At 37.3% G+C, this 19419-nt stretch overlaps 2 protein-coding genes across 2 annotated transcripts in view; both read right to left on the minus strand.

The window, feature by feature from the left end:
- Positions 1-19419, minus strand: part of LOC120568386 (NACHT, LRR and PYD domains-containing protein 12-like) — a 251224-nt gene that overhangs the window by 43971 nt on the left and 187834 nt on the right. The window lies entirely within an intron of this gene.
- LOC120562966 (NACHT, LRR and PYD domains-containing protein 12-like) overlaps positions 17908-19419 on the minus strand; it is a 38819-nt gene continuing 37307 nt past the window's right edge. The window contains exon 10 of the mRNA XM_039806946.1: positions 17908-18591. Within this exon, the coding sequence (XP_039662880.1) occupies positions 18065-18591 (527 nt within the window). The 3' untranslated portion in view covers positions 17908-18064. The remainder of the gene's footprint in view (positions 18592-19419) is intronic.

Genomic DNA, 19419 nt, shown 5'->3' on the forward strand with positions numbered 1-19419 from the left:
GTGTATGGGGATGTATTATGTACAAGTTAATGTTAAATGTGTCAGGAAAAGTAAGTTTGGGCTGACGTATGGCAGGGCAATTTATATATAAATTTTAGAGTATCGTTCACTATGTTTGATGTTGAGATGGAAAAAAATGTGAAAGGTCCAGTGGAGGCGAGTTAAGCAGGAATGGTTCAGGAGGTTCTTTTCTTGACTGCCATGCAGGGCTGCGATGGAGAGCTGACAGTCAAGTGACACCTTTCAAAACAATGGATGACCCCGCAGCCTCCCCGGGAAAAGTTGAACTGGATCAGCACTGTTTCGGAGAATGTGATCTCCCTTACAGGAAGTTGTAGATGGAGCGGATGAGGGGAGTCACTAGGGTACAGAGAGAAGATGACATTAGTGGAAGTGACAGACATTCAAAGTTCACTTCCGTACAAGCAACACAAGATATCGGTCATTCCATCCACTCAAACTTAGAAAATAGAGAAATCCCTGTTCTTTTGTTTCTGTTTCTGTCTGTATGGAGTATATAGTGTAGGACAGATCCCTGTGCCCCAGAGTACCTGTGACTGGCTGACTTTGAAACAAAGATAAGTTTTCTTCCTGTATACTCATTTATCTGTGCGTTTGTTTTCTTTGATCCTGTCACTGCCGTGCAGTCGATACACTGTCTAACATTTGGCGCTGTGTGGGCAACTTTCCATTATATCTTTCATAATTCAAACAATGCTCGGCTGGAAGTTTTCATTCTTTGATTTTCTTTTACTGCCTATTTTGTGACAACTGGTAGCGCATTTGCTGCTCGTGTTACATCCCAACGTGGAGACTGCAGTGCACACCTTTTTCTTAACTTAAGTCACACATTTTTTTGCAGTTATGTAATTGCACAGAGTGACATCGCAATTAGATTAATCATGCAGCCCTAATATATACAGTATACTATTTGGTGTCCACCTGTTTTGTGCAGAGGACACTTATCTCTCCCTTGGTGATTGCATGCCAGACCAGAACTGCAAACTGGACTTTTGTTTTGAATCTCATTTCCGACACACCTGCTCATGATAATGCATGTTTACAACATCCCACTGCAGGGTCATTAAAGAAACGGCCCTGGCTGCATTTGCTGTATATTTAGGATCGTCCTCCTGCATTGTCCTAAAATTGGTAAGACTCCTAGAAAAAAAGGCTCTACATTAGCTTCACTGTTCACCCAGTATGTATTTCAACACACTAACACTATTGAAACAGAGTCAGAACTTGGTTTTAGTCAGGTTGAGTTTATGTTTCATTTCAAATCATATATGCCATTCATAACAACCTAAATGTGTCACTGTCTGAGTGATGGACTCTACTCTCTAATGTTACTTACCAGCTGTTAGTTCCCCCTGGCTGTCCACAGGTTACTAGTGCAGTAATAGGGTGAGTTTATACATGGTGGACCCACCAGTCAAATAGGGACACATGACATTTATTATATTTGTAACACCTGTCCCATGTAGCTATATGGTCTCTATAGAGTAGTAGTACTATGGGAAGGCACCTGGGTTGTTTTTGTCTTTACCGGTACTAACTAATGCTTATTAGCAATCTATGTTTCTCAGTATTATTAAAATAACTGGCGGTGCCTCCAATATGAATTAGGTAAGTTTTGTGTTAACCTTGATTACTCTTTTAAATTGTAACTCATGTACAAAATCTAAGACCCAAAAATGATACTTTAAATACTGTATAAACCCAGATATTGGAATTTATTTAGTTAAAGTACAAAAATAATAAACACATGTATGGTGTATTAGAAACATAAACACAAGTGAGGCCAGTATAAATAACTCCCTATTTTTTATGACACCCAAAATAATGTTGCCTCAATATAGCTATCAGAGTATACTATAAATTGTTACCTCTGCTTAGGTTTCAATAAAATAAATGCATAAATCCTTTTGACATGTAAACCTGAATAGTTATCTACACTCACACATTCATACTCAGCAATCACAATACAAAACAAAAAAAACCCTGTTGCAGGCCTGAATAGAAGCTTGGGAGAGGAGGCCTAAAAATGTGACGGCCGTTTCACTTGTTTACACAACCAATAAAATAAAATCCACGTGCAATATACTCAGTACTCACGAATCCCAGTCAAGGGGATATAAAGGCGAACTTGGCGATGGCAGCAGACAGAGCACCGGCTAAACCACAGCAGGAAGATCAGCAGAACAGAAACCAGCAGCGACAGTCTACATCACACCAGCAGGATGGAAGATCGCTCTCTGGGTGGTCCAGAGGAGCTTCCCCGATCCTCTCTCTTTTACACTCACAAATGTCCGTCTCCTGAATCAAATAAATTAACTGAGCAAGCAGGTCCGTCCACTATTTCACGGCGAATTATCGGTAGCTTGTCTCAATTATTTCACATGCAAAGCTAACAGTATGCTACGAAAACAATGCTAATGGCAATTGTGCTATCGCTAACTGCTATTCACAGTTAGTGACACAATAGATACTACAACACTTAATTACAGCATATATAATCACACACATGCACATGTATATTTACCTCTTGTCGATTTCAATATGCCAAAACACAGCATAACTGGTTGTCAGCCTCAGTAATGGATAACAATGTCCTTCTACAACCTACTAAACCTCACAAAGTCCGTTCACTTAGCGTCTCTGTCTCTCTGACTGGATCTCTGCAGGTTACAGCTAAGCCCCGCCCCTCTACCTGGGATTGTAATTACATTGGCTGATAGGTCATGACCTTCCAACAAAAGTACAGAAAGACGATGATTGACATATTAAGCTGCTATCAAGTTAAATTGTGTGGCAGATTACCCTTACACGTGCTGAATCATGTACACTTCACTCAAACTACAGTCAACTGCATCAACTTAAAACTTTGATCTTTTAAAAACTGTAAATGTAACTCTTACCTTTTAAACGTTTTATTAATGTTAACCAATTTAACATATGGCATTAACTAATTAACTAATATTTTCTTCACCATATTTATATATTTGGATTGAATTAAAATAATTTCAATAAATATCTAAATTAAATTTATCCAGGGCTACATATTATTTAGAACACTTCTTAACTCAAACTACAGTCAACTCCATGAGCTTAAAACTTTGATCTTTTAAAAACTGTAAATGTAACTCTTACCTTTTAAACGTTTTATTAATGTTAACCATTTTAACATATGGCATTAACTTATATTTTCTTCACCATATTTATATATTTGTATTGCATTAAAATAATTTCAATAAATATCTAAATTAAATTTATCCAGGGCTACATATTATTTAGAACACTTCTTAACTTTGCGAATGTATGCACAAACCCTTTGATGGTAATATACATATTGTGAACACAAAAACCACACTAGAGCAAGTCAAAACGCCTCTACTCCTTTATGACTGAAGAGGGACCAGTTAACTAACTCTGTAGAAAGTTCACACAGACTAGGAGCAAAATATCCAGAAGAGCTGCAAAACAAGTAGCCTAATAATATATATTTTTTAAAACAATAGTGTAGCACTGTAGTTACTCACTGACAGATAGGCCCAGAGTCTAGGTTTGAAGGAGATGTAGAACTAGGACTCAGGAATAACAGACCAAGGGGTGAATTTGAACTTATTTAAGACAATAAGTAGTATTAGACAATTTAAACACATCAATTTGGTACCAAACCACACAGAAATTGAAAATACACACACACACACACACTCACGCAGGAGGTGCACTGCAGACGGAGCAAAAGATAGCTCGCCTTTGCAGTTTAACATTGCAATGCCTCCTAGTTCCTAGGTTCTGGTAACAGGCTGGAGGTTGAAGGGCAAGGCAGCTTTATTTCTATAGCACTTTTCAGGAACAAGGCAATATAAGTGCTTCAGATAAAACATTATAGAGCAAAAGTTAAAACCTTTCACAGTGCTCATTTTTGATTTTTGATTTCATCTCCTCACACTCCTAATATCCTTTTGAAAGGTTAGGTCCTTAGACCATGGTGGCTCCACTGGTTCGTGAAGGCATTCAAGTCCCTGTTGATCCTTGGTAAATATACATAGTGCAGTGCCCAAGGATGCATTTCATTATCAGGGTTCACTATACCCTCAAACTCAAGAAAACTGAAGAGGTCATGGTAAACATTGATTACTCCTGCATCATGGAGTGTCCTGAACATCACTTTCTGCAACGGAAACAGATCCCAAAACAGGCCCCAAAAAGTCATGCAGAGAGTGGTTTGTCCCGCTTAACCTACAAGCGGTGATGCTCTAACCTTTCAAAGGGATATTAGGAGTGTGACGAGATACTCAGCTCACAAGATGAGACACAAGATTGGGGTTCACGAGAACGAGACCAACACTATAAAGAAAACTTGAAAGATTAAATATGACTGCAAAAAAATCTTTTATTCAATGGAAAGTCACCAAATGAAAAATGTGCACTGTGAAAAGTTTTACCACACACTCAAATGTCTTCTCTTATGTCTATAACTAACCTCTAAAGAGCCTAATAACTGCTGCATCCCTCTCTCCTCACAAACCTGTCCCTACTACCTATTAATCAAAAAAAAAATTCTTACATGGAACTGTAAAATTTATTTGCATCTTATTCTTTTTAGGCGGTTTTATTTTCATGACCATTTGCTCTATAATGTTTTATCTGAAGCACTTACATTGCCTTGTTCATAGAAAGTGCTATAGAAATAAAGCTGCCTTAACCTTCAACCTCCAGCCTGTCACCAGAGCCTATGAATGGTTTTGTCTTGTGCCTGGGTCATAGAGAACACTGTGGTCCCTGTCTGTCTAGGAAGTGATATTGACTGCATCAGCATCTAGCCATAAGTTATATTGCAGCAAACGCTGTCTGCGTTTTTGAAAACTGTAGCCACACTTGTGCACTTTACTGGCAAGGTATATTTGCTCCGTCTGCAGTGCACCTCCTGCATGTGTTTGTGTGTGTGTGTGTGTGTATTTTAAATTTCTGTGTGGTTTGGTACCAAATTGATGTGTTTAAATTGTCTAATACTACTTATTGTCTTAAATAAGTTCAAATTCACCCCTTGGTCTGTTATTCCTGAGTCCTAGTTCTAGATCTCCTTCAAACCTAGACTCTGGGCCTATCTGTCAGTGAGTAACTACAGTGCTACACTATCGTTTAAAAAAAAAAAATATCATTAGGCTACTTGTTTTGCAGCTCTTCTGGATATTTTGCTCCTAGTCTGTGTGAACTTTCTACAGAGTTAGTTAACTGGTCCCTCTTCAGTCATAAAGGAGTAGAGGCGTTTTGACTTGCTCTAGTGTGGTTTTTGTGTTCACAATATGTATATTACCATCAAAGTGTTTGTTCATACAGACGCAAAGTTAAGAAGTGTTCTAAATAATATGTAGCCCTGGATAAATTTAATTTAGATATTTATTGAAATTATTTTAATTCAATCCAAATATATAAATATGGTGAAGAAAATATTAGTTAATTAGTTAATGCCATATGTTAAATTGGTTAACATTAATAAAACGTTTAAAAGGTAAGAGTTACATTTACAGTTTTTAAAAGATCAAAGTTTTAAGCTCATGGAGTTGACTGTAGTTTGAGTGAAGTGTACATGATTCAGCACGTGTAAGGGTAATCTGCCACACAGTTTAACTTGATAGCAGCCTAATATGTCAATCATCGTCTTTCTGTACTTTTGTTGGAAGGTCATGACCTATCAGCCAATGTAATTACAATCCCAGGTAGAGGGGCGGGGCTTAGCTGTAACCTGCAGAGATCCAGTCAGAGAGACAGAGACGCTAAGTGAACGGACTTTGTGAGGTTTAGTAGGTTGTAGAAGGACATTGTTATCCATTACTGAGGCTGACAACCAGTTATGCTGTGTTTTTGCATTGTTTTTTGACCTGGGGTTCCGTCAGATAGACATTCATGTTAATCCCTCACCGTCGTATATAGACGAAAGGAAGAACACGGCCCTTTAAAATAATTTAATCACAATTCTTTGGTATTTGTAGCCCTATAACCGCTGTTTTAATCAACATTTATTCACAAGATCTTATCATGGTTTATATGTGTCTATATCTATGTCTATGTGTATATGTGTCTATTTCGGCCAGGGAAGCTAGGTTGCTTTCTTGTTTATTGATATTTTTAAAACTATAATGCTACATCTATCAACATTTATTCAGATGTTATCATGGTATTCATTTCTTTATTTAAATATTATTTTGATGAAATATTACAGTATGCTGTAAGACAGAACACTATACGATATGGGCCGAGCTGGGTGCATTCAACAGAGGGTCTTTAACAACAGTATCGCTTCAATGTACATATTAATCAGTGGTTTTGTCAACAGCAACAACACGTTGCTCAGTTTTGTTCCAGTAAGTTATACACCATAATAACGTTTTAAAAAATCAGCAGAATATTCCGGAAGTGACGTTGTAATTACCGCCCCTCATCTGTGAAAATGTTGCACGTTGTACGTGAGAATTTATACAATAAAAATACCAATAATTAAATAATAGTGTTTTATGCTAAGCACTTTGATTTGCCTTATATATACACTATATAAAAAACCTTCAGTTGAGTGTTTAGAAATACAGCCTACTGGCTTGTTTGACTAATTTGCATTTGTTTAGACTTGTACTGTTGTGAAAAAACAAAAATAAACGGTAACACTTTACTTGACAGTACCGACATAACCATGACATGACACTGTCATAACTATGACATGACACTGTCATGAATGTGTCATAAACCTTATAAACAAGTCATAAACATTTATGACTTCTGTCATTAAGTGTCATTCGGTTTTTGTCATGACAAGTTGACATTGTTGGGCTTGTCTTGATTATGACAACTTGACATTAATCAAAGTGATATTACCAGAAGTTGTCTTGGTCATGACAACTTGACATTAAATTTGTCTTGATTATGACACTTTGACATTAATCAAAGTGTCATTACCAGAAGTTGTCTTGGTCATGACAAGTTGACATTAAATTTGTCTTGATTATGACACTTTGACATTAATCAAAGTGTCATTACCAGAAGTTGTCTTGGTCATGACAACTTGACATTAAATTTGTCTTGATTATGACAACTTGACATTAATCAAAGTGATATTACCAGAAGTTGTCTTGGTCATGACAAGTTGACATTAAATTTGTCTTGATTATGACAACTTGACATTAATCAAAGTGATATTACCAGAAGTTGTCTTGGTCATGACAACTTGACATTAAATTTGTCTTGATTATGACACTTTGACATTAATCAAAGTGTCATTACCAGAAGTTGTCTTGGTCATGACAACTTGACATTAAATTAGTTGGGATGTCTTTGTAATGACAACTTGACATTAACCAGGACGACATTACCAGAGGATGTCTTTCGCGTGACAACTTGACATAAACAGAAATTCACCCTTTTGTATTCATGACATTTTGACCTAATGATTATTATAATTAGATGTGCAAGATTAGAGACCAATTCTAGCACTTTTCAGATAGATGTCTGACAGGAAATTTCACAAAACTGGGTCTCATGACTGATATGACAGTGTAACTACTAAATATTTTGACCTCAAGTAGTGGTACTAATAGTATTTGTCATTAAGATATCATGGATAAGACTTGTTGTCATGACAACATTATGACAGTGTAACGAAAATTCTTTATTTTTCCTCGTCAAAGTGGTAACATTGTGTATTTGTCATTAAGATATCATAGATAAGACTTGCTGTCATTACCACATTATGACAGTGTAACAAATATATTCTTTGACCTCAGGAAAAGTGGTATTAATATACACAGAAATATGGCATACATACAGATAAACTAACTGAAAAAAATAAAGTGTGCACACCAAAGAAACCCTCTTCAGTTCTATGAGCTCAATTGTTCTTTGATGACAATAGTTCAGAGATGTTCAACATTGGGGCCCATATGAGTTGGTTTTCTGTTTGTCCTTCCACCATGAAGAATGAATCAAGGGAATTCATCTAGGTTCAGAGTCTCGATCCTGAACTGGGAATCTCTAAACCCTGGAAGTCTCTGGGATGTGAAGAATCAATGTGATTAATCATCCCTCTGTGAATGGGCCTCCCTCCCGTAGCCTTTTCACCTCCTCCACCTGTAGACGTAAGACCAAAAATTTCTCACAATTACTATTCAGTAATAAAATCAATTGCTTAGGCTACAATGAAAAAAAAATGAGGTCATATTTCAGTTAACCCTAATTGAAATATCTAAAACCTCTATTCAGTTTGTACAACCGTTCTTACATTTCTTCTCTTAGGTATCAAACGTATAAAAATCCCTCTCATCGTACCAAAAGCAAATTTATATTAATAGGCACCCTTTATATAAACAATGCATTTCTAATTCAAGTTTGTATGGAACCTTAGTAACATTAACACTATCCTAAATATCGCATAAATTGCATGTAAACATCTCTCAAATTGTATTATTTTCCCATAACTTGCTACAGTGTTGTAATCTAGAGGCATTAAGACTTGCGTGCTTATTTACCCTTCCTCCCTGCCCCCCCCGGGGGCCGTAAAAAAAGAAAATGCACTCAAATTAGCCTCTTGAGTTAGCTACTACCACATAAACTCCAGTTAAACAGTTAAACTCACAACTTGTACTAACATTCATTCAACAAAATAACCACAGCTAGCAATAGTGTTGAAAGCAAACATTATACTTTCCATAACCAATAGATATAATCATTAGGCTTTTCACAGGCAATATGCAGTACTAGTCTGTAGTTTATTTTGTGCTTGTAATTACCTATTAGCGTATTGAATAAGCGCAACTTTGCTAACCCGTTAGCTTAATGCTATTAGCACCGATTAACATGGATGCTAGCAAACTCTACTGTTAAGGAGTGACTCACCATTTTGCTGCCTCTAACTCCGTGACGATAGCTGATTCAGGCACAGCTCTCTTTTGCTCTATTTACAACAAGGTATAGCCAGTATTAGATAGTATTTAGTATGTAGAATTGATTTATTCACTAACTGCCGTTCTTTTTTATTTTACTGAGTGAATAACGGCAGTCTCCCACATTCTGATGCAGGCGCCAAAAGGGATGTGAGGAGACGTAAATCTGATTGGTCAGCTCACGGACCCAAGTTCACCCATTGGCTTATTTACAAGCCCATCAAAGTGTTTTTCAAGCTTTCAGGAGGATGCTGCCGTTATTCACTCAGTAAGATAGAAAGAACGCCAGTTAGTGAAATAAATCAATTCTACATACTAAATACTATCTAATACTGGCTATACCTTGTTGTAAATAGAGTGAAAGAGAGCTGTGCCTGAATCAACTATCGTCACGGAGTTATAGGCAGTAAAATGGTGAGTCACTCCTTAACACTAGAGTTTGCTAGCATCCATGCTAATCGGTGCTAATACCATTAAGCTAACGGGTTAGCTAAGGTGCTGTATTCATATGCTAATAGGGTAATTAGCCGCTAGGCTAGCAGACTAGCTACTGCATATTGCCTGTGAAAAGGCTAATGATTATATCTATTGGTTATGGAAAGTATAATGTTGCTTTTCAACACTATTGCTAGCTGTGGGTATTTTGTTGAATGAATGTTAGTACAAATTGTGAGTTTAACTGTTTAACTGGAGTTTATGGTGAAGTAGCTAACTTAAAGAGGCTAATTTTTAGTGCATTCTTTCTACGGTTACCTGGGCAGGGAGGGATAAATAAGCACGCAAGTCTTAATGCCTCTAGATTACAACATTGTAGCTTAAGTTATGGGAAAATAATACAATTTGAGAGATGTTTACATGCAATTTATGCAATTATATTTAGGATAGTGTTAATGTTACTAAGGTTCCATACAACTTAAATTAGAAATGCATTGTTTGTATAAAGGTTGCCTATTAATAGTATGTGCTTTTGGTACATGAAAGGGATTTATATACGTTTGATACCTAAGAGAAGAAATGTAAGAACGGTTGTACAAACTGAATAGAGGTTTAGATATTTCAATAGGGGTTAACTGAAATATGACCTCATTTTATTTTCATTGTAGCCTAAGGAATTGATTTCATTACTGAATAGTAATTGAGAGAAATTTTTTGGCCTTATCTACAGGTGGAGGAGGTGAAAAGGCTACGGAGGGGAGGCCCAGTCCACAGAGGGATATTGAATCACATTGATTCTTCACATCCCAGAGACTTCCAGGGTTTAGAGATTCCCTGTTCAGGATCGAGACTCTGAACCTAGATGGATTTCCCTTGATTCATTCTTCATGGTGGAAGGACAAACAGAAAACCAAACTCATATGGGCCCCAATGTTGAACATCTCTGAACTATTGTCATCAAAGAACAATTGAGCTCATAGAACTGAAGAGGGTTTCTTTTGTGTGCACACTTTATTTTTTTCAGTTAGTTTATCTGTATGTATGCCATATTTATGTGTATATTAATACCACTTTACTTGAGGTCAAAGAATATATTTGTTACACTGTCATAATGTGGTAATTACAGCAAGTCTTATCTATGATATCTTAATGACAAACACACATGTTACCACTTTACTTGAGGTCAAAGAATGTTTTCGTTACACTGTCATAATGTTGTCATGACAACAAGTCTTATCCATGATATCTTAATGACAAATACAATTGGTACCACTTTACTTGAGGTCAAAATATGTGTTAGTTACACTGTCATAATGTTGTCATGACAACAAGTCTTATCCATGATATCTTAATGACAAATACAATTGGTACCACTTTACTTGAGGGCAAAATATGTATTAGTTACACTGTCATAATGTTGTCATGACAGCAAGTCTTATCCATGATATCTTAATGACAAATACAATTGGTACCACTTTACTTGAGGGCAAAATATGTATTAGTTACACTGTCATAATGTTGTCATGAAAGCAAGTCTTATCCATGATATCTTAATGACAAATACAATTGGAACCACTTGAGGTCAAAATATGTATTAGTTACACTGTCATAATGTTGTCATGAAAGCAAGTCTTATCCATGATATCTTAATGACAAATACAATTGGCATCACTTTACTTGAGGTCAAAGAATGTATTTGTTACACTGTCATAATGTGGTAATGACAGCAAGTCTTATCCATGATATCGTAATGACAAATACAATTGGTACCACTTTACTTGAGGTCAAAATATGTATTAGTTACACTGTCATAATGTCGTCATGACAGCAAGTCCTATCAATGATATCTTAATGACAAATACAATTGGTACCACTACTTGAGGTCAAAATATGTATTAGTTACACTGTCATAATGTCGTCATGACAGCAAGTCCTATCAATGATATCTTAATGACAAATACAATTGGTACCACTACTTGAGGTCAAAATATTTATTAGTTACACTGTCATAACAGTGTCATGAGACCCAGTTTTGTGAAATTTCCTGTCAGACATCTATCTGAAAAAGTGCTAGAATTGGTCTCTAATCTTGCACATCTAATTATAATAATCATTAGGTCAAAATGTCATGAATACAAAAAGAGGTGAATTTCTGTTTATGTCAAGTTTTCATGACCAAGACAACTTCTGGTAATATCACTTTGATTAATGTCAAGTTGTCATAATCAAGACAAGCCCAACAATGTCAACTTGTCATGACAAAAACCGAATGACACTTAATGACAGAAGTCATAAACGTTTATGACTTGTTTATAAGGTTTATGACACATTCATGACAGTGTCATGTCATAGTTATGACAGTGTCATGTCATGGTTATGTCGGTACTGTCAAGTAAAGTGTTACCAAATAACCTTTTTACAAAGAGAAGCATTTTTTATTTTATTTTCCAAGCATCATTATTTAAAAATGCCATTTTCTAATTTTGCTGTTTATGAATGTTAAAACATTGTCGTAGGACTATAGTAAACACATCGTTGGAAAGGTCTCAATCTGGAGAGTAACATGTTTGAAGGCTTGTCATTTAGCAACAGGAGGTGCTACACACATAGGACCAGCTGTTATAGAAGGTGCTACACACACATAGGACCAGTTGTTTTTTTTTGTGATCAAATCTTTTTATTTTATCTTAACAAGACAGTACGTACAGGAATGTATACGCCTCAAAAATAAAGTACAGAACATATATTCACATACCTGCATATACATAGAAACGCATGATTAATAACTAAGGTAAGATAATAAAGAAAAAATAATTCAAAAAAAAAACAGACATGTCCCACCCAACCCCTGGATCCAGAACTCCAAATCTCGATTACACATTAAACCTGCAGTCCACGGATGCAAAAAATATCAGCAAAATGCTCATCTGTCCGCAATTTCATTGCTAGTAGATGACTGGATTTTGAGGAATTAAAAAAGTACGTTTGCCTTGTTTTGTGCATGAGGAATTCTGAACGGCGCCTCACAAGAGAGTTAATCTCTTTTTTGATCAGTTCCTTCTGTAGGGCTGCGTAGTCGTTAAAATTACGTTGCAGAGAGGCATCAAGGGTCGCATATTTTAATTCTAAAGCTTCCAATTTGGCAGCACGTTCCTTATTTCGTGTTGAGGCGCATAAAGTGGTGTTACTCCTCATAAAGCCTTTCACTGCCTCCCAAAGTATTCTCGGATCAGAAACAGAGCCGACATTAAATTAAAAAAATTCACTAAAATTTGTTTCAAACTGAGTTTTGAATGTTTCATCTCGCAATAAGGAGGAATTGAAACGCCACCTGGTGGCTTTAGTGGAGGACGAGCGAACAGTGACCGAACAATATATTGGTTTATGATCAGACCAGGTAACTGGAATGAAATGCGCGTTTTGAATATTTTGAAACAGGTCTTTAGAAGCAAAGATAAAATCTAGTCTCGAGCACGTCTTATCTATGATATGTTAATGACAAATACAATTGGTACCACTTTATTTGAGGTCAAAGAATGTATTTGTTACACTGTCATAATGTGGTAATGACAGCAAGTCTTATCTATGATATCTTAATGACAAATTTTTGAATATTTTGAAACAGGTCTTTAGAAGCAAAGATAAAATCTAGTCTCGAGAAGGATTTATGTCTCCCTGAGTGAAACGAGAAGTCTTTTATGGAAGGGTTTAGCAGACGCCAAACGTCGACCATGCCCGTTTCGGATGCCCAATGGCGCAACGCCTCAGACGCAAAACGTTGGTCCCTAGTCTCACTACCACCTGTTCTGTCCATACTGCTGTCCCACACCGCATTGAAATGTGCAACCAGAACTAAATGAAACCCTGTGAGGTCAAGCAAAGATTTAGTTAGTAATTCAAAAAAATAGCACTAAATGCATTAGGGGCATAAGCAGAAATAAGTGCAATGTTTTTCCCATCCATACAATTTTTTGCAATGGCTATCCGACCTGCATCATCCGCCCAAGAGTCAATCAAATCGAATTTTAGTTTGCGTCTACACAATACCATTACTCCTTTATATTTTGTAGCTGCAGATGAAGTTGCAATAGGGTGATAAAACTTATTGGCTAACCGACCCACATCTTTGCACAATAAATGTGATTCCTGGACCATAGCAAAATCTATATTTTTCTTGCGGAAATATTCAAGTTCACTTTTGTGCGGAATGTTAAGACCCCTGGCGTTGACCAAAATAGCCGATTTAGCGCTCTCGTGTACTTGTTACACTCTCATTTAAAATGTCGTACATGACAACGGTCTTCTCTCAGTGATATCGTTTTGTCACATCTCTTGGTACGCACTGAAAGTTACATAGAGGAGAATATGTATGAGTTACGAGACTGAGGATAATGTTGAGGAGGGGTGGAGTCTTATCTATGATATCTGAATGACAATGAGACAATTGGGGTTGACCCTTCTGTTGTCTAACCACATGTATCTGTTACACGTCTAACTTCCTTCCAAAATCGGGAAATTATTATTGTCCCTCTCCCCACTTGAACAACAGGGTAGACTTGCTAATGTGATAAAAATGATTCCAGGCCCCACCAGATATGCTGTCAGCCATGTTCACAAATCAGCATTTGAGCTTTACATTACAAACCTTGAATCAGTTGAAAAAGATATACTTGAGATGACAAATTTAGAGGGAAGTCGTGTGTATGTGGACAGCTGGAAAGATGTGGATGTGACAGACCTCCATGCCTACATTGGGTTGCTCATTTTGGCAGGAGTATACAAGTCAAAAAGTGAAGCAACAGCAAGCTCTTGGAATGCTGAAACTGGAAGGGCAATATTTCCAGCCACTATGTCTCTGAAAACATTCAATGTTTTCGTGACAAATCAATCGCTCTGTCAACATTTTTCTAGTTGCCAGTTTAGGCTATCAACATAAAAATTTGGTAAAAGTTTTTCTGGAAAAACATTTTCTGGAGGTTTAAAATCATAACAGATAACAGATGTTAGTAAATTTGAGGATAACAGGAGGGTTAAACTATAATGCTACATCTATCAACATTTATTTAGATGTTATCATTGTATTAATTTCTTTACTTTAATAATATTATTTCAATCTTATTACCGGTGAAATATTACAGTATAGGCTAATACAGAACATTACGATATGATCTGAGCAGAATGCATTCAAAGCTGATAGGCCTATCCCCCAATGCAATGCGGCCATTCATTTCAAAGAATCAGGCAGCGATCAGCGGGTCTTTAACGCCAGGATCGCTTCAATATACATATATACAGTCAGTGGTTGTATTACCAGCAACAACACGTTGCTCAGTTTTGGTCCAGTAAGTTATGAACCATAATAACGTTTAAACGAATCCGCGGAAAACTCCGGAAGTGACGTAGTACGTCCCGCTCAGCGGATACGAAGATACAAATATATAATATTCGTAATATTGATGTTTTTTTCTAATGTTGTATTTGAGGAGTTAAACAATAAAGATAGTTATAATAATAAAATACAGTTTCATGTATTTGTCTCATATATTGTGTGCTCGGCCGGCCGGCCGGCGGCCACAATCTGAAATGGAATCAAGCCAATTCACAGCGGACAGCAGAAACAGGAGCCGAACGAGTCCCCCCCCACCACGGCTGGTTTTATGTGTGTAGCACCTTCTGTTGCTAAATGACAAGCCTTCATACATGTACTGGGTTCAAGGTTCAGAGGTCAATATTTCAAAGCAGGAGTAATGTATCTTCTTCAGACTGACATATGTTCCTCTCCAGGTTGAGACCTTTCCAACGATGTGTTTGCTATAGTCCTACAACAACGTTTTAATTTTTACACATCATGGAGACCACTTAGCAGGAGATAGGCCTACTTTATTGTCCCCAGAGGGATATTTGCTTTGAGTTCAAATGCTTCACAAATAACACTTGACATATTGTTTTATCATACAGATGACATACTTACAATAAAAATCAACATGATGCTTATCCTTTTAATTTCCTGAAAATGCTTCTTAAAACTAGTCCCTTCTTAATTTTGAAAAGGTAGTCTCAGTAAAGGCTACAAAGGTTAGGATGGCTACAAGCTGTAACCACGGTGATTGATATGAGGATCATCTTCTGAATATAATAATTAATATGTTAGGCCTACCATAAATTGATAGTTCAAAAAAGTAATTTATTTAAAACAACTAATAATGCAGTGTGATTTTAAATCAAACTAAGTTCCACACATAAATATACTGTTTTTCCCCTTTAGTCTTTGCTATTAATATTCATCAACTGCAAAATTAGAAAATTGCGTTTTTAAATAACTATGTATGGAAAATAAAATAAAAAATGCTTCTCTTTGTATATAGTTTATTGTTTTTCACAACAGTACAATTCAAAACAAATGCAAATTAGTCAAACAAGCCATTAGGCTGTATTTCTAAACACTCAACTGTAGGTTTTTTATATAGTATATATAAGGAAAATCAAAGTGCTAAATATAAAACACAATTTTTTCATTATTAGTATTTTATTGTGTATATTCTCACGTACAACGTGGAACATTCTTTCACAGACGAGATGTGGAATTTCCACGTCACTTCCGCGGATACTCCTCAAATACAACATTAGAAAAAAACATTAATATTACGAATGTTAGGCCTATATATTTTTATCTTCGTATCCACCGAGCGGGACGTACTACGTCACTTCCGGAGTTTTCCGCGGATTCGTTTAAACGTTATTATGGTTCATAACTTACTGGAACAAAACTGAGCAACGTGTTGTTGCTGGTAATACAATCACTGACTGTATATATGTATATTGAAGTGATCCTGGCATTAAAAACCCGCTGATCGCTGCCTGATTCTTTGAAATGAATGGCCGCATTGCATTGGGGGATAGGCCTGTCGGCTTTGAATGCTTCCTGCTCGGATCATATCGTAATGTTCTGTATTACAGCATATACTGTAATATTTCACCAGCAGTAAGACCGAAATAATATTATTAAAGTAAAGAAATGAATACCATAATAACATCTAAATAAATGTTGATAGATGTAGCATTATAGTTTAAAAAATATAAATCAACAAAAAAGCAATCCAGCTTCCCTGGCCGAAATATACCGAAATAATAACATTAAAAGAAATACATATAAACCATGATACTCTCTCGTGAATAATGTTGATTAAAACAGCGGTTATTGGGCTAAAAATAACTGTCACAGATTTCAAGTTAAGGGGCGGGGGGCGTGTTTTTTTCTTTCGTCGATATCCGACGGTGAGGGAATAACATGAATGTCTATCTGACGGACCCCCTCGTCAAAAAATGACGTCAAGGGTACCCCTATTTTGTTGAAACTTGACGCCAGGGTCCTTGACCATGCGTCATACATTTGACGAGTAGGGAGTGAGACTGTGTTGCTTTAACGGACCACAATGCCCCCAAAGACGTCCCCCACCTGACAGACATACATGACCTGCAACCCAAGCAAAAATGAGAAATGCCTACCTGTTAATAATGCACCCATAGTCTACAAATCCTAATAAAGAATGCACCTATAAAAACAATAGTAAAGACAAAAACAAGTCAAGTCATGAGTGCAAATATTGGGCGAAAAAATAACAAAAATAATGAATCAAAAAGGAAAACACATCGCCAACCTCCAGCGTTACAAACTCGAAATGTTCATCTAAATGTCTATCAGAGGGAGAGGTGGAGATCGAAACATAAGTTACATTGTCTTACCGGAGACACTCTGAAAGATGCAAAGGTGCAAAAAAGAGCACAAGGCGGGTTTTTGATGCATTTCAGGGCCTTCTTGGGGTCTACAAAACATAGCTTTATCCCACTTGACGTTGTAAATGAGAGCACTGCAGGATAGCCGATGCCAAACGGGATCTTGGCTAAGTAAAGGAGTGTCGTCGCTCATGCGTGGCCTTGGAAAAGTCTAGATAGAAGCTTATCTTATGGTTTTGCCAACGGACATCCCCGATCTCTCTAGCAAGTTGTCTCACCCGCTCCTTCTGTTGAAACAGGAACTGCACGATGAATGGCCTTGGGGGGGCTCCGGGCTTAGCTGGTAGCAGCAACGATGAGCACGCTCCAAATCTAAGCCCCCATGGAAGTCATCCTGAAGGATTTCGGGGAGCGTGACCCTCAAAAACGATATGGCATCTTTATCCTCAACACGTTCCAGGAACCCATAAATGCGTACATTTACTCGCCTTTCCCGATCCTCGTACTCAGTTAGCTTGGCGTTCAGTTTTTCAACCTCAGAAGCCAAGGCCAGGGGCGAGAGGCTGCGCTGCCTCTCCACCTCCTCTAGCATATCAAGACGAGACTCCGCGCTAGTTATCCTGGTTAGCATGCGAAAGAAAAACATTTAAGTGAAATAATGTACTAATGGGGACAGAACAGTGACTCCTTTAATGTATTGTTCTCTTTTCATATAAACATTTCATATTTTATATATTATTACTGTATATTTGTTTTTATTATATATGTTAAAAGTCTTGATAATATATGTTGTTTTTATTGTTGTTTGTATACCTGGAGTAGTAACAAAAATAATTTCCCCCTGAGATTATTAAAGTATTTCTGATTCTGATTGTAATTTTGAGTTTGATTTACAAAGAGATTGTGTGTGTTGGTCAGCAGTGTGAGTATTTCTGTGGACAGGAGGAGACTCCGTCCTACAGAGAACACAGAGACACTGAACCAGGCCTCCCAAACCAGAATCCAGGATGAAGAGGTTCAGTGAATGTGGTGTTGAAGGTGTGGAGGTGGATCAGTGAGTCAAAGGAGACTGTGTAGAAGGACAGAGAGCCAGCAGGACAGTCCACATACACTGCTACTCTACCAGAGACAGAGGAGGAGGAGATGGATGTTTTTATGTTATTGTGCCGGACACAGTAACCATCATCAGAGCAGATCAGACTCCAGGACTGATCATTCCATCCAAACACACAGTCATCACTGTATCCTCTCCTGCTGATTCCTCTGTAACTCACTGATATATAAACCACTCCTCTCCACTCGACCTCCCAGTAACAGTGACCAGTCAGACCATCTCTACACAGCAGCTGAGGAGAGTAGTCAAACCTCTCTGGATGATCAGCATATGGCTGCTCCACCTTCACATATGTCACCTTCCTGTTGTTGTCAGACAGTTTGAGGTTTATGTGTGCTGTGTTTGTGTCCAGTGTGAGTTGACAGGAATCTGATGGAGAGAATGAGACACAACACAGCAGCAGATTATCATCTAACACACCTGATGGTTGATTAGTTGCTTTATTAACAGACTGACTGTTAATTAGATCAAAACTTCACAATGAAACATCTCTTTGGATTATCTTTAAAACAAGAATAGAATGCAGATACACAAGCTTTAAATTCAACTTGTTTCTATGTAAAAAATAAAAAACAGTTGTTATTCACACAAAAATAAAATAAAATGAAAGCTGCAAGCAGCGATGACGGGCCCTCGCTTCTTGCCCCGGGGGGTGCTGGCAAATGCAACATCACATGTAGACCACACATTCTAAGTATCATGTAAATTGGAATAACTTTTGCCAAGATAAAACCATTCATGTTTCCACACCCACCTACAGGAAGTTGTTCCTCCATAACTTGCGCATTGTGTTAGCTATCAAAATTCTTTTGATATCTTTTAGTCACAAGGGTCCACCGAGTCTATATCAAAGTTTTCGTGCAGATTGGACTCACGGCCCAGGAGGAGTTAGACAAAGTATGTTTCCCATATATCGCGATGTGAATAATTAATAAAAAAAATTCTAACAGCACCATCTAATGGCCGAAGCACTGTAAATGTGCCATGGATGCTCAAACCTAGCCTGACAAGCCAGACCCACATCCAGATGTAGGGTCTGGGAACTCACCATTGACGGAGCTCGATCCGAGGGGCAGGATAAATGGTTGTCTTTCAAATTCCCTCTGCACGTAATAGGATAGCGCTACAACCAGGCAGAGCAACGAAGAAGGTAGCGGAGCTAGTTGATAGATTAAACTTTTGCAGTATCCGGTCGGC

Source organism: Perca fluviatilis, chromosome 1 (genome assembly GCF_010015445.1).
Source record: "Perca fluviatilis chromosome 1, GENO_Pfluv_1.0, whole genome shotgun sequence".
In the NCBI taxonomy this organism is placed as follows: domain Eukaryota; kingdom Metazoa; phylum Chordata; class Actinopteri; order Perciformes; family Percidae; genus Perca; species Perca fluviatilis.